Source organism: Taudactylus pleione, unplaced genomic scaffold (assembly GCF_031769625.1).
Source record: "Taudactylus pleione unplaced genomic scaffold, aTauple2 ptg000696l, whole genome shotgun sequence".
Lineage (NCBI taxonomy): Eukaryota > Metazoa > Chordata > Amphibia > Anura > Myobatrachidae > Taudactylus > Taudactylus pleione.
Window position 1 is genome coordinate 276,956 of NW_028285098.1, and position 15,680 is coordinate 292,635.

At 47.1% G+C, this 15,680-nt stretch overlaps 1 protein-coding gene across 1 annotated transcript; it reads right to left on the reverse strand.

The window, feature by feature from the left end:
* Positions 1-630: 630 nt before the first annotated feature.
* Positions 631-4,793, reverse strand: LOC148477715 (cocaine- and amphetamine-regulated transcript protein-like). Its single transcript, XM_088456295.1, has 3 exons — positions 4,558-4,793; positions 2,186-2,266; positions 631-1,301 (listed from the first exon to the last, which is right to left on the reverse strand). The coding sequence occupies exons 1-3, from the start codon at positions 4,717-4,719 to the stop codon at positions 1,194-1,196; spliced, it is 351 nt and encodes a 116-aa protein (XP_088312421.1). The 5' UTR covers positions 4,720-4,793; the 3' UTR covers positions 631-1,193.
* Between the last annotated feature and the right edge of the window lie 10,887 nt (positions 4,794-15,680).

Below are 15,680 nucleotides of genomic sequence, written 5' to 3' on the forward strand. Positions count from 1 at the left end.
TTTATAGTGAAGGGTCCACTTCTGTGCCCCTGGCTAAAATCCTAGACTAGGGATGGCCATGACTGAGATAACCATTGATGGTCTTTAACTATTGGGATTTGGGAGAATAGTGGACGCTTGACCGTCATTGGACCTCTGAAGCCGATGTTTACCATCGGTGAATATTCATTGATGGAAAAACTATCAACCGTAGATGTTAGAGACTATCACTGAGACCTATCCATCGATGGTTGATGGCTTCCTCTAATGCAGACCAACGTGTGTGTGTGTGTGTGTGTGTATATATATATATATATATATATATATATGTATAGGAACATGAAACGTTAACTCTTTAATGTGGCCTATGCAGGGCTGGTACTGCACACTGTGTCTTGTTCCAAAGGCTGTATACAGTGGACCAGTCCTGCCCTCAAATAACAGTGGAAGACCATTTATGAACCAATGGGAAACCATTGACTTGGTAGGGATCCCAGCCACCGTAAGATGTGCCGCCAGCCACAGTAAGATGTGCCGCCAGCCACACACACCCTGAGACATGGAGAAGAGAGTCGGCAACATACATCTTATTAAACACAGCGACAATGATCACACTAAAGGAAATAGGATACTTGTGTAATTTGTGTTTATTTTTCTTATCATACAAAGTATAATATAAAACACGTAGAAGACATTTAGACAAGGGAGGAGGGGATATTTACCCCTATAGCGACTTCAACTGCCCCCTGCTGGCAGCACAGAGACTACTTTCTGCCCCTGCAAATCTCTAGCTCAGAATACAGGCTATCCTAATTCAGGAATAACAGGAACTGGGGCAACATGGGACAGTCTGTAGGGCTTCCGTAATCTTCCTATCACCACAGTGCTTTAATATGGGGGACCCTAAAGTAAGATATATATAAAAAGAGGGTTATGTGGGGGAGTTATGAGAGCGGGAAGAGCCGGGACATCATTATGAGTCCACAGAGGGGGCTCCCAGGATCTATGGAGCACAGCGAGCTATAACCACCCCTGGGGCAGGAGGGACACACAGGATGGGTATATACAAGCATAGCAGAGGGGTACACGACGGCTAATATTACATTCCCCAGAGGTACACAGATAGGGGGGGGTGAGGGTCAGGTACAGCACAGGGTACAAGTCATTATATTAACAGATGAGATGTGGGGCCCCTGAGGACGGGACCCCGCAGGCTAGTAACACCGCAGCATGAAAGAATTACAGGAGGCTCCTCGCAGGCAGTCGCACAGCTTCCCAATCCGTGGCCCATGTTTCATGGCACAACGCTCTCCTACGTCACACTATCCAGGGAGAAAAACAGTGAGAGTCAGCTCTTGGGCCAGGGGAATCTTACTTTTGCTTAGCGCTTGTATTCCCTTAATCCCCTGTTTAGTAAATTATTTAACTCTCCCCTCTTTCTTGTCCCCCCAAATTCTGAGTCAGTGCAAATCTTCCTTTGTCACCCACAGGCCTCTCTGTCCTTACACCCGATCTGCCTCTAACCCATGGCCGCCCCCTAAACTATATGGTATGCTAGGCATTATTATAGCTCAGTGATTCCCAACCTCGGTCCTCAAGGCACACTAAAGCTGGCCACACACTAGAACAACTTACATCCAACCAGCCAACTTGTTGATTGGTTGGAATGAAAATCTGGTAACGTATGGGAGTAACTGATGATCAGCAATTTACTCCTAAATGCCAGAAAACAGATGAAAATGGTCGTCAGACAAGTTTGTTAAATGTTTGATTTAAACTATTTGTTTATACAACAGTTTTGGTCCACTTTTCAGCGTCTGGGAGCAAATTGCTGATTGTATTCCTTACCAGATTTTCATTCCAACCAATCTACTAGTTGGCTGGTTGGACAGATAATCTTTAGATGTGTGGCCAGCTTAACAGTCCTGCTTTTAGTGATATCCAGGCTAAAGCACAGATGGTTTAATCAAAATAACTGAGGTACTAATTAAGTCACCTGTGCTCCAGTATAGCTATCCTTAAAACCTGGACTGTTAGTGTGCCTTGAGGACCGTGGTTGGGAACCCCTGTTATAGCTCCTTCCCCTGGGAGCAATGGCACCCATATGGCGTATCCCCAGGGCCAGCTCCGCTCTAACCCCTAGATCGGTGTCCATAAGAAAATCCCCCATCGCCATCCCTATAAGGGATCATCGGTCCCTCCTCACCCTGGGCACTTGGCTGGCTTTCTTCTCCAGGCTGATGCCTTTGTCCTGGTTGTACTGCAACATTTCTCCAAGGGCCACGGCCTGGAACAAGACACCAGTTACAGCACAAAAGGCTATTTACTAACATATATATATATATATATATATATATATATATATATATATATATATATATACACATACACATAATATTCACACCAGTGACCGATCAGGCATTAGCATGGTCTAACTTGTGCTCAGATGTAAGATAATTGTTCATTGGCTGCTATTTTAATGATGATTTACAACTTTCAGGGATGTTAGTCCATATCATTTACAGATCCCAGTGTAGAGTGATTTTAGTGCATGCAGGGCGCCACCTAGCAGTGGAAGTGGTAACAGACTGCTCGGGATAAGAAATACTGATATACAGTAGATTCTAATTTACACCTATACAAATAGTCCTGTGAAATTTGTGTACCCAGCAAAGGAGACAATACTATACTGTTAATAAAAAGTTGTTTTACTTCCTCTAACACAGAGAGTGATCTGTAATGTAATAATCTGATAGATAGATAGATATATATATATATATATATATATCTATCTATCTATCTGTCAAGAGTGTAGATAGGACAGAACAATGTCCTACAGATAACTTAGGTCAGTAATGTAATAATCTGCAGACTATATCACTATGTACCTGTCAGGGGGTAGATGGGACAGAGCAATGTTCTGCAGATCACTAGAGAGATCAGTAATGTAATAATCTGCAGAATATATCACTATGTACCTGTCAGGGGGTAGATGGGACAGAGCAATGTTCTGCAGATCACTAGAGAGATCAGTAATGTAATAATCTGCAGAATATATCACTATGTACCTGTCAGGGGGTAGATGGGACAGAGCAATGTTCTGCAGATCACTAGAGAGATCAGTAATGTAATAATCTGCAGAATATATCACTATGTACCTGTCAGGGGGTAGATGGGACAGAGCAATGTTCTGCAGATCACTACAGAGGTCAGTAATGTAATAATCTGCAGAATATATCACTATGTACCTGTCAGGGGGTAGATGGGACAGAGCAATGTTCTGCAGATCACTAGAGAGATCAGTAATGTAATAATCTGCAGAATATATCACTATGTACCTGTCAGGGGGTAGATGGGACAGAGCAATGTTCTGCAGGTCACTAGAGAGGTCAGTAATGTAATAATCTGCAGAATATATCACTATGTACCTGTCAGGGGGTAGATGGGACAGAGCAATGTTCTGCAGATCACTAGAGAGATCAGTAATGTAATAATCTGCAGACTATATCACTGTGTACCTGTCAGGGGGTAGATGGGACAGAGCAATGTTCTGCAGATCACTAGAGAGGTCAGTAATGTAATAATCTGCAGACTATATCACTATGTACCTGTCAGGGGGTAGATGGGACAGAGCAATGTTCTGCAGATCACTAGAGAGGTCAGTAATGTAATAATCTGCAGACTATATCACTATGTACATGTCAGGGGGTAGATGGGACAGAGCAATGTTCTGCAGATCACTAGAGAGGTCAGTAATGTAATAATCTGCAGATTATATCACTGTGTACCTGTCAGGGGGTAGATGGAATAGAGCAATGTTCTGCAGATCACTAGAGATCAGTAATGTAATAATCTGCAGAATATATCACTATGTACCTGTCGGGGTAGATGGGACAGAGCAATGTTCTGCAGAATATATCACTATGTACTTGTCAGGGGGTAGATGGGACAGAGCAATGTTCTGCAGATCACTAGAGAGGTCAGTAATGTAATAATCTGCAGACTATATCACTGTGTACCTGTCAGGGGGTAGATGGGACAGAGCAATGCTCTGCAGATCCCTAGACAGGTCAGTAATGTAATAATCTGCAGACTATATCACTATGTACCTGTCAGGGGGTAGATGGGACAGAGCAATGCTCTGCAGATCCCTAGACAGGTCAGTAATGTAATAATCTGCAGACTATATCACTATGTACCTGTCAGGGGGTAGATGGGACAGAGCAATGCTCTGCAGATCACTAGAGAGGTCAGTAATGTAATAATCTGCAGAATATATCACTATGTACCTGTCAGGGGGTAGATGGGACAGAGCAATGTTCTGCAGATCCCTAGACAGGCCAGTAATGTAATAATCTGCAGGATATATCACTGTGTACCTCAGTCTGTGTTATTGCAGCTGGGAAGTAAGTGAGAAAAGCAGAAGCTGGCAGGTGTGAGATAATTCAGATAGTAATCTGGGGGTACAATTAGTAAATGAAGAGAATGGTGTAAGGTGTTACTGTGCCCATCGGCTTAGTGCTTATAGTACAATATAAATCAGCATTGGTGGATGATATATACTTTATAGTTACTCACCAGGCTGTTAGATTGCAGGGGGATATCTTCCTGAGACAGCGACAGTACGGGGTCTTCACCTTTACCCGGCAGGACGAATGTGGACAGACAGAGAACCAGCAGGATGGCAGAGTGTCTGGGGGCAGGCTGGGCGAACGGGGGGCATCGCCTCACTTTCTCCATGGTGCTGTCTGTGGGAATCAGCCGTTATTCTCCCTTGTATCAGTGCCGGGCTCCTGGCTTATATCTGTGAGGGGAGGTCTCTGAGTGCACCACAGACCCTGCCCCCCCTCCTCCATATTTCAGCCCTTTATTAAATTCTGCTTTGCTATAAACAAGTGACCTCTAGTGTTTATCTTCTCTCAATACTTTTATTTCTCTCACTAAGTCATGTTTCAGGCAAAGAGCCGGGAGCAGGTTATAATGTCCTTTTATGAGTCAGGTGACATAGTAATTATATTATGTTATTTGTATAGCGCTTTTCTCCAATAGGACTGGAGGAGGAAATCCTGACTATACAGACATGAGACGGGACAGAAGCGCTCACAGCCTGGATGTGATATGTACAATAATACACTGTGCACGTTACGTCCCCAGACTGCCGCAATGTATGGTCCGGGGATTCGCAGACATGAGACGGGACAGAAGCGCTCGCAGCCTGGATGTGATATGTACAATAATACACTGTGCACGTTACGTCTCCAGACTGCCGCAATGTATGGTCCGGGGATTCGCAGACATGAGACGGGACAGAAGCGCTCGCAGCCTGGATGTGATACGTACAATAACTACACTGTGCACGTTACGTCTCCAGACTGCCGCAATGTATGGTCCGGGGATTCGCAGACATGAGACGGGACAGAAGCGCTCGCAGCCTGGATGTAATATGTACAGTAACTACACTGTGCACGTTACGTCTCCAGACTGCCGCAATGTATGGTCCGGGGATTCGCAGACATGAGACGGGACAGAAGCGCTCGCAGCCTGGATGTAATATGTACAATAATACACTGTGCACGTTACATCTCCAGACTGCCGCAATGTATGGTCCGGGGATTCGCAGACATGAGATACTGTAGGAGCAAGTTTCTTGGCACTGTAAGGAGTTAAGCCATGTCCTCCTTATGGGGTCTATATATCAAATATTTCCAGCACCCGTTTTCCAGGGGGTAACCCACAAATATGTAGTATCCCCAGATGTATTATGGAGGAGCTGCTGCAGACATGCGATCCTTCCATTTCTGATAGCAGCTGCAGCCCCCAGATGTTTCTATGGGGATGCGATGCTGTCACATTTACCAAGCTCCAGACTGCAATGTATACCGGAACTTGGTCCCCACAGATATCGCCATCTGAAGATGGCATAAGTCACCGTAGCCTATGGGCTACAAATCGCAATGCCAGCCAGGAGTGGGTTCCATAGAATCCCTCCCCCAGCAATGGTGGCTGCAGACGCATGGTCTGTAGTCTGCGCATACACTGACGTCCTGGCACAGGAGTGGAGATACCGCTAATGTGATCACTTCACTCCCAGCACATCTCAGGGATGGGCTCCTTTTGCAACCCCTTTTAGTACATCCGGGCGATATGATCGCAAACAATTGGACGCAATGTGCGTTGGCTGCAGGACTAGATGCTTCTCAAGATTCGTCCAGCTCTGCAAAGGTAGCGCATGCGCCAATGTTACACTACTAGACAACAGTAGTATATGCACCAGGTAGATGCCATTGTAACACAGTAATATACGGATGTGCCTGGTTTACACCAGGAGATCCTAGCTTCACAGTGTTCGTACTACAGTACCCAATTCATACACAATATAGTACATTGGTGCAGTATGATATACATACGACAGAATAGGAATGATTCGGAGATGCCTGCAAGGTTTCTAGCAACATGTGTCGGTGATTGCGTATACAACTACGAGCATTGCAGAGCCGTACTGATCTCAGACACTCCACCACTAGCCGCTTAATGGGTATAGGAAGCGCTCGCACATAGGATAAGTGTGCCGCTTATTGGGTATAGGAAGCGCTCGCACATAGGATAAGTGTGCCGCTTATAGGGTATAGGAAGCGCTCGCACATAGGATAAGTGTGCCGCTTATAGGGTATAGGAAGCGCTCGCACATAGGATAAGTGTGCCACTTGCTGCTTATAGGGTATAGGAAGCACTCGCACATAGGATAAGTGTGCCACTTGCCGCTTAGAGGGTATAAGAAGCGCTCGCACATAGGAAAAGTGTGTCACTTGCCGCTTAATGGATATAGGAAGCGCTCACAAATAGGAGAAGTGTGTCACTTGCCGCTTAATGGATATAGGAAGCGCTTGCACATAGGATAAGTGTGCCACTTGCCGCTTATAGGGTATAGGAAGCGCTCGCACATAGGATAAGTGTGTCACTTGCTGCTTATAGGGTATAGGAAGCACTTGCACATAGGATAAGTGTGCTGCTTATAGGGTATCGGAAGCACTCGCACATAGGATAAGTGTGCTGCTTATAGGGTATAGGAAGCGCTCGCACATAGGATAAGTGTGCCGCTTATAGGGTATAGGAAGCGCTCGCACATAGGATAAGTGTGCCACTTGCTGCTTATAGGGTATAGGAAGCACTCGCACATAGGATAAGTGTGCCACTTGCCGCTTAGAGGGTATAAGAAGCGCTCGCACATAGGAAAAGTGTGTCACTTGCCGCTTAATGGATATAGGAAGCGCTCACAAATAGGAGAAGTGTGTCACTTGCCGCTTAATGGATATAGGAAGCGCTTGCACATAGGATAAGTGTGCCACTTGCCGCTTATAGGGTATAGGAAGCGCTCGCACATAGGATAAGTGTGTCACTTGCTGCTTATAGGGTATAGGAAGCACTTGCACATAGGATAAGTGTGCTGCTTATAGGGTATCGGAAGCACTCGCACATAGGATAAGTGTGCTGCTTATAGGGTATAGGAAGCACTCGCACATAGGATAAGTGTGCCACTTGCTACTTATAGGGTATAGGAAGCGCTCGCGCATAGGATAAGTGTGCCACTTGCCGCTTATAGGGTATGGAAAGCGCTCGCACATAGGATAAGTGTGTCACTTGCCGCTTAATGGATATAGGAAGCGCTCGCACATAGGATAAGTGTGGCACTTGCCGCTAATAGGGTATAGGAAGCGCTCGCACATAGGATAAGTGTGCCACTTGCCGCTTAATGGGTATAGGAAGCGCTCGCACATAGGATAAGTGTGCCACTTGCTGCTTATAGGGTATAGGAAGCGCTCGCACATAGGATAAGTGTGCCACAAGCCGCTTATAGGGTATAGGAAGCGCTCACACATAGGATAAGTGTGCCACTTGCCGCTTATAGGGTATAGGAAGCGCTCACACATAGGATAAGTGTGTCACAAGCCCTTAATGGGTATAGGAAGCGCTCGCACATAGGATAAGTGTGCCACAAGCCGCTTAATGGATATAGGAAGCGCTCACACATAGGATAATTGTGCCACAAGCCACTTAATGGGTATAGGAAGTGCTCGCACATAGGATAAGTGTGCCACAAGCCGCTTAATGGGTATAGGAAGCGCTCGCACATAGGATAAGTGTGCCACAAGCCGCTTAATGGGTATAGGAAGTGCTCACACATAGGATAATTGTGCCACAAGCCACTTAATGGGTATAGGAAGTGCTCGCACATAGGATAAGTGTGCCACAAGCCGCTTAATGGATATAGGAAGCGCTCGCACATAGGATAATTGTGCCACAAGCCACTTAATGGGTATAGGAAGTGCTCGCACATAGGATAAGTGTGCCACTTGCTGCTTATAGGGTATAGGAAGCGCTCGCACATAGGATAAGTGTGCCACTTGCCGCTTATAGGGTATAGGAAGCGCTCGCGCATAGGATAAGTGTGCCACTAGCTGCTTATAGGGTATAGGAAGCGCTCGCACATAGGATAAGTGTGCCACTTGCTGCTTATAGGGTATAGGAAGCACTCGCACATAGGATAAGTGTGCTGCTTATAGGGTATAGGAAGCACTCGCACATAGGATAAGTGTGCCACTTGCTGCTTATAGGGTATAGGAAGCGCTCGCACATAGGATAAGTGTGCCGCTTATAGGGTATAGGAAGCGCTCGCTCATAGGATAAGTGTGCCACTTGCCGCTTATAGGGTATAGGAAGCGCTCGCACATAGGATAAGTGTGCTGCTTATAGGGTATAGGAAGCGCTCGCACATAGGATAAGTGTGCTGCTTATAGGGTATAGGAAGCGCTCGCACATAGGATAAGTGTGCCACTTGCTGCTTATAGGGTATAGGAAGCACTCGCACATAGGATAAGTGTGCCACTTGCCGCTTATAGGGTATAGGGAGCGCTCGCACATAGGATAAGTGTGCTGCTTATAGGGTATAGGAAGCACTCGCACATAGGATAAGTGTGCCACTTGCCGCTTATAGCGTATAGGAAGCGCTCGCACATAGGATAAGTGTGCTGCTTATAGGGTATAGGAAGCGCTCGCACATAGGATAAGTGTGCTGCTTATAGGGTATAGGAAGCGCTCGCACATAGGATAAGTGTGCCGCTTATAGGGTATAGGAAGCGCTCGCACATAGGATAAGTGTGTCACTTGCTGCTTATAGGGTATAGGAAGCGCTCGCACATAGGATAAGTGTGCCACTTGCCTCTTATAGGGTATAGGAAGCGCTCGCACATAGGATAAGTGTGCCACTTGCTGCTTATAGGGTATAGGAAGCGCTCGCACATAGGATAAGTGTGCTGCTTATAGGGTATAGGAAGCGCTCGCACATAGGATAAGTGTGTCACTTGCTGCTTATAGGGTTAGGAAGCGCTCGCACATAGGATAAGTGTGTCACTTGCTGCTTATAGGGTATAGGAAGCGCTCGCACATAGGATAAGTGTGCTGCTTATAGGGTATAGGAAGCGCTCGCACATAGGATAAGTGTGCCACTTGCTGCTTATAGGGTATAGGAAGCGCTCGCACATAGGATAAGTGTCCCACTTGCTGCTTATAGAGTATAGGAAGCGCTCGCGCATAGGATAAGTGTGCCACTTGCTGCTTATAGGGTAGAGGAAGCGCTCGCACATAGGATAAGTGTGCTGCTTATAGGGTATAGGAAGCGCTCGCACATAGGATAAGTGTCCCACTTGCCTCTTATAGGGTATAGGAAGCGCTCGCACATAGGATAAGTGTGCCACTTGCTGCTTATAGGGTATAGGAAGCGCTCGCACATAGAATAAGTGTGCCACTTGCTGCTTATAGGGTATAGGAAGCGCTCGCACATAGGATAAGTGTCCCACTTGCTGCTTATAGGGTATAGGAAGCGCTCGCGCATAGGATAAGTGTGCCACTTGCTGCTTATAGGGTATAGGAAGCGCTCGCACATAGGATAAGTGTGCTGCTTATAGGGTATAGGAAGCGCTCGCACATAGGATAAGTGTGCCACTTGCCTCTTATAGGGTATAGGAAGCGCTCGCACATAGGATAAGTGTGCCACTTGCTGCTTATAGGGTATAGGAAGCGCTCGCACATAGGATAAGTGTGCTGCTTATAGGGTATAGGAAGCGCTCGCACATAGGATAAGTGTGCCACTTGCTGCTTATAGGGTATAGGAAGCGCTCGCACATAGGATAAGTGTGCTGCTTATAGGGTATAGGAAGCGCTCGCACATAGGATAAGTGTGCCACTTGCTGCTTATAGGGTATAGGAAGCGCTCGCACATAGGATAAGTGTGTCACTTGCTGCTTATAGGGTTAGGAAGCGCTCGCACATAGGATAAGTGTGTCACTTGCTGCTTATAGGGTATAGGAAGCGCTCGCACATAGGATAAGTGTGCTGCTTATAGGGTATAGGAAGCGCTCGCACATAGGATAAGTGTGCCACAAGCCGCTTATAGGGTATAGGAAGCGCTCACACATAGGATAAGTGTGCCACTTGCCGCTTATAGGGTATAGGAAGCGCTCACACATAGGATAAGTGTGTCACAAGCCGCTTAATGGGTATAGGAAGCGCTCGCACATAGGATAAGTGTGCCACAAGCCGCTTAATGGATATAGGAAGCGCTCACACATAGGATAATTGTGCCACAAGCCACTTAATGGGTATAGGAAGTGCTCGCACATAGGATAAGTGTGCCACAAGCCGCTTAATGGGTATAGGAAGCGCTCGCACATAGGATAAGTGTGCCACAAGCCGCTTAATGGGTATAGGAAGTGCTCACACATAGGATAATTGTGCCACAAGCCACTTAATGGGTATAGGAAGTGCTCGCACATAGGATAAGTGTGCCACAAGCCGCTTAATGGATATAGGAAGCGCTCGCACATAGGATAATTGTGCCACAAGCCACTTAATGGGTATAGGAAGTGCTCGCACATAGGATAAGTGTGCCACTTGCTGCTTATAGGGTATAGGAAGCGCTCGCACATAGGATAAGTGTGCCACTTGCCGCTTATAGGGTATAGGAAGCGCTCGCGCATAGGATAAGTGTGCCACTAGCTGCTTATAGGGTATAGGAAGCGCTCGCACATAGGATAAGTGTGCCACTTGCTGCTTATAGGGTATAGGAAGCACTCGCACATAGGATAAGTGTGCTGCTTATAGGGTATAGGAAGCACTCGCACATAGGATAAGTGTGCCACTTGCTGCTTATAGGGTATAGGAAGCGCTCGCACATAGGATAAGTGTGCCGCTTATAGGGTATAGGAAGCGCTCGCTCATAGGATAAGTGTGCCACTTGCCGCTTATAGGGTATAGGAAGCGCTCGCACATAGGATAAGTGTGCTGCTTATAGGGTATAGGAAGCGCTCGCACATAGGATAAGTGTGCCACTTGCTGCTTATAGGGTATAGGAAGCACTCGCACATAGGATAAGTGTGCCACTTGCCGCTTATAGGGTATAGGGAGCGCTCGCACATAGGATAAGTGTGCTGCTTATAGGGTATAGGAAGCACTCGCACATAGGATAAGTGTGCCACTTGCCGCTTATAGGGTATAGGAAGCGCTCGCACATAGGATAAGTGTGCTGCTTATAGGGTATAGGAAGCGCTCGCACATAGGATAAGTGTGCTGCTTATAGGGTATAGGAAGCGCTCGCACATAGGATAAGTGTGCCGCTTATAGGGTATAGGAAGCGCTCGCACATAGGATAAGTGTGTCACTTGCTGCTTATAGGGTATAGGAAGCGCTCGCACATAGGATAAGTGTGCCACTTGCCTCTTATAGGGTATAGGAAGCGCTCGCACATAGGATAAGTGTGCCACTTGCTGCTTATAGGGTATAGGAAGCGCTCGCACATAGGATAAGTATGCTGCTTATAGGGTATAGGAAGCGCTCGCACATAGGATAAGTGTGTCACTTGCTGCTTATAGGGTTAGGAAGCGCTCGCACATAGGATAAGTGTGTCACTTGCTTCTTATAGGGTATAGGAAGCGCTCGCACATAGGATAAGTGTGCCACTTGCTGCTTATAGGGTATAGGAAGCGCTCGCACATAGGATAAGTGTCCCACTTGCCTCTTATAGGGTATAGGAAGCGCTCGCACATAGGATAAGTGTGCCACTTGCTGCTTATAGGGTATAGGAAGCGCTCGCACATAGAATAAGTGTGCCACTTGCTGCTTATAGGGTATAGGAAGCGCTCGCACATAGGATAAGTGTCCCACTTGCTGCTTATAGGGTATAGGAAGCGCTCGCGCATAGGATAAGTGTGCCACTTGCTGCTTATAGGGTATAGGAAGCGCTCGCACATAGGATAAGTGTGCTGCTTATAGGGTATAGGAAGCGCTCGCACATAGGATAAGTGTGCCACTTGCTGCTTATAGGGTATAGGAAGCGCTCGCACATAGGATAAGTGTGCTGCTTATAGGGTATAGGAAGCGCTCGCACATAGGATAAGTGTGCCACTTGCTGCTTATAGGGTATAGGAAGCGCTCGCACATAGGATAAGTGTGCTGCTTATAGGGTATAGGAAGCGCTCGCACATAGGATAAGTGTGTCACTTGCTGCTTATAGGGTATAGGAAGCGCTCGCACATAGGATAAGTGTCCCACTTGCTGCTTATAGGGTATAGGAAGCGCTCGCACATAGGATAAGTGTCCCACTTGCTGCTTATAGGGTATAGGAAGCGCTCGCACATAGGATAAGTGTGCCGCTTATAGGGTATAGGAAGCGCTCGCACATAGGATAAGTGTGCTGCTTGTCGCTTATAGGGTATAGGAAGCACTCGCACATAGGATAAGTGTGCCACTTGCTGCTTATAGGGTTAGGAAGCGCTCTCACATAGGATAAGTGTGCCTCTTATAGGGTATAGGAAGCGCTTGCACATAGGATAAGTGTGCCGCTTATAGGGTATAGGAAGCGCTCGCACATAGGATAAGTGTGCCACTTGCCGCTTATAGGGTATAGGAAGCGCTCGCACATAGGATAAGTGTGCCGCTTATAGGGTTAGGAAGCGCTCGCACATAGGATAAGTGTGCCGCTTATAGGGTTAGGAGGCGCTCGCACATAGGATAAGTGTGCCACTTGCTGCTTATAGGGTATAGGAAGCGCTCGCACATAGGATAAGTGTGCTGCTTATAGGGTATAGGAAGCGCTCGCACATAGGATAAGTGTGCCACTTGCTACTTATAGGGTATAGGAAGCGCTCGCACATAGGATAAGTGTGCCACTTGCTACTTATAGGGTATAGGAAGCGCTCGCACATAGGATAAGTGTGCCACTTGCTGCTTATAAGGTATAGGAAGCGCTCGCACATAGGATAAGTGTGCCACTTGCTACTTATAGGGTATAGGAAGCGCTCGCACATAGGATAAGTGTGCTGCTTATAGGGTATAGGAAGCGCTCGCACATAGGATAAGTGTGCCACTTGCTGCTTATAGGGTATAGGAAGCGCTCGCGCATAGGATAAGTGTGCCACTTGCTGCTTATAAGGTATAGGAAGCGGTCGCACATAGGATAAGTGTGCCACTTGCTGCTTATAGGGTATAGGAAGCGCTCGCACATAGGATAAGTGTGCTGCTTATAGGGTATAGGAAGCGCTCGCACATAGGATAAGTGTGTCACTTGCTGCTTATAGGGTTAGGAAGCGCTCGCACATAGGATAAGTGTGTCACTTGCTGCTTATAGGGTATAGGAAGCGCTCGCACATAGGATAAGTGTGCTGCTTATAGGGTATAGGAAGCGCTCGCACATAGGATAAGTGTGCCACTTGCTGCTTATAGGGTATAGGAAGCGCTCGCACATAGGATAAGTGTCCCACTTGCTGGTTATAGAGTATAGGAAGCGCTCGCGCATAGGATAAGTGTGCCACTTGCTGCTTATAGGGTATAGGAAGCGCTCGCACATAGGATAAGTGTGCTGCTTATAGGGTATAGGAAGCGCTCGCACATAGGATAAGTGTGCCACTTGCTACTTATAGGGTATAGGAAGCGCTCGCACATAGGATAAGTGTGCCACTTGCTGCTTATAAGGTATAGGAAGCGCTCGCACATAGGATAAGTGTGCCACTTGCCGCTTATAGGGTATAGGAAGCGCTCGCACATAGGATAAGTGTGCCGCTTATAGGGTTAGGAAGCGCTCGCACATAGGATAAGTGTGCCGCTTATAGGGTTAGGAAGCGCTCGCACATAGGATAAGTGTGCCACTTGCTGCTTATAGGGTATAGGAAGTGCTCGCACATAGGATAAGTGTGCTGCTTATAGGGTATAGGAAGCGCTCGCACATAGGATAAGTGTGCCACTTGCTACTTATAGGGTATAGGAAGCGCTCGCACATAGGATAAGTGTGCCACTTGCTACTTATAGGGTATAGGAAGCGCTCGCACATAGGATAAGTGTGCCACTTGCTGCTTATAAGGTATAGGAAGCGCTCGCACATAGGATAAGTGTGCCACTTGCCGCTTATAGGGCATAGGAAGCGCTCGCACATAAGATAAGTGTGCCGCTTATAGGGTTAGGAAGCGCTCGCACATAGGATAAGTGTGCCGCTTATAGGGTTAGGAAGCGCTCGCACATAGGATAAGTGTGCCGCTTATAGGGTAAAGGAAGCGCTCACACATAGGATAAGTGTGCCACTTGGCGTGTTTGGGGGCTATTCAGGGGTGACCATGCGCCGAGGTCACACTGATCTCAGATAGAGCTCTTGCACCAAGGCGAGGGCTGGCGCAAATCTGCGCTGCTGATGACGCTAAGTTTCTCAAGCGGATGTACAGGGACAACGCGGAAGCATAGAAATGGGCCAGACGTGAATACACGCCTCATCTATTTTCAAACTTTCAAAGCAAAAATAGGCAATTTGTGCCAAATAAATGCATCTGTGCCCAAATCTATATCTGTCCCCCTCTGTACGTACAACGTTCCTGGTCCTCAGGGTTAATAGTGATCATGTCTAATGGTGTGAGCTGGCAGGAACACTCCGGGTGGAGTCAGGTGCGGTATTTACAAGTTGAGAACATACGGAAAAGTTTAAAGTCCACCTGACAACTAATTACACTTTGTTATTACCGTCCACGGGACACAACTCTGTGTAATTACATGGTACGTCCTCGCCATTCACTACTTGCCCCGGTCAGTGGGGGTGAGCTTTCCCTTTTGGACGCAGTTCGGGTTTGGTCAGTCTTCTGATCCCGCATGGTGGTGCACAAGAGAGGTTGGCCAGAGCGTAAACAGACGCTGGGCAGATGATCACGGCTAGTATTCGTCAGGTGTATGTCTCAGAGCAGGTCCCCGTTCCTGTGCATATTGTGACTAATCCAGATCAGTGAGCGCCTTCTGGGTGGCGCAGCCACCTGGTACTCTGTTCGTACTTTTACTTTAGGCAGTGTCCCCCAGAAGGGGGAAAGGAGGGTTTTGTGAGTCCATCTGGGGGCCCCTGGCTCTTGTGTCACTCTGTCTCTCATGGTCGGAGTGGGTTGTTTTAGCTCATCTATAGCTCTGTGAAGTTTAAACTGAATTTCTTAGCTCCTTATTAGCTTTGGGTGATGTAGAGGGGGAACAAGTGTCGTGTGACGTGCCTGCTCCTCGCAGTGCCCACCAAGACGGGCTCAGAGATTGGGATTTAATGAGCAGTACCACCAATCCGCTTATGAATCTGATCCTTGACCCAACACATTGGCCAGAGAGGAAAATGTATCTCATTAAATGTAAATCAA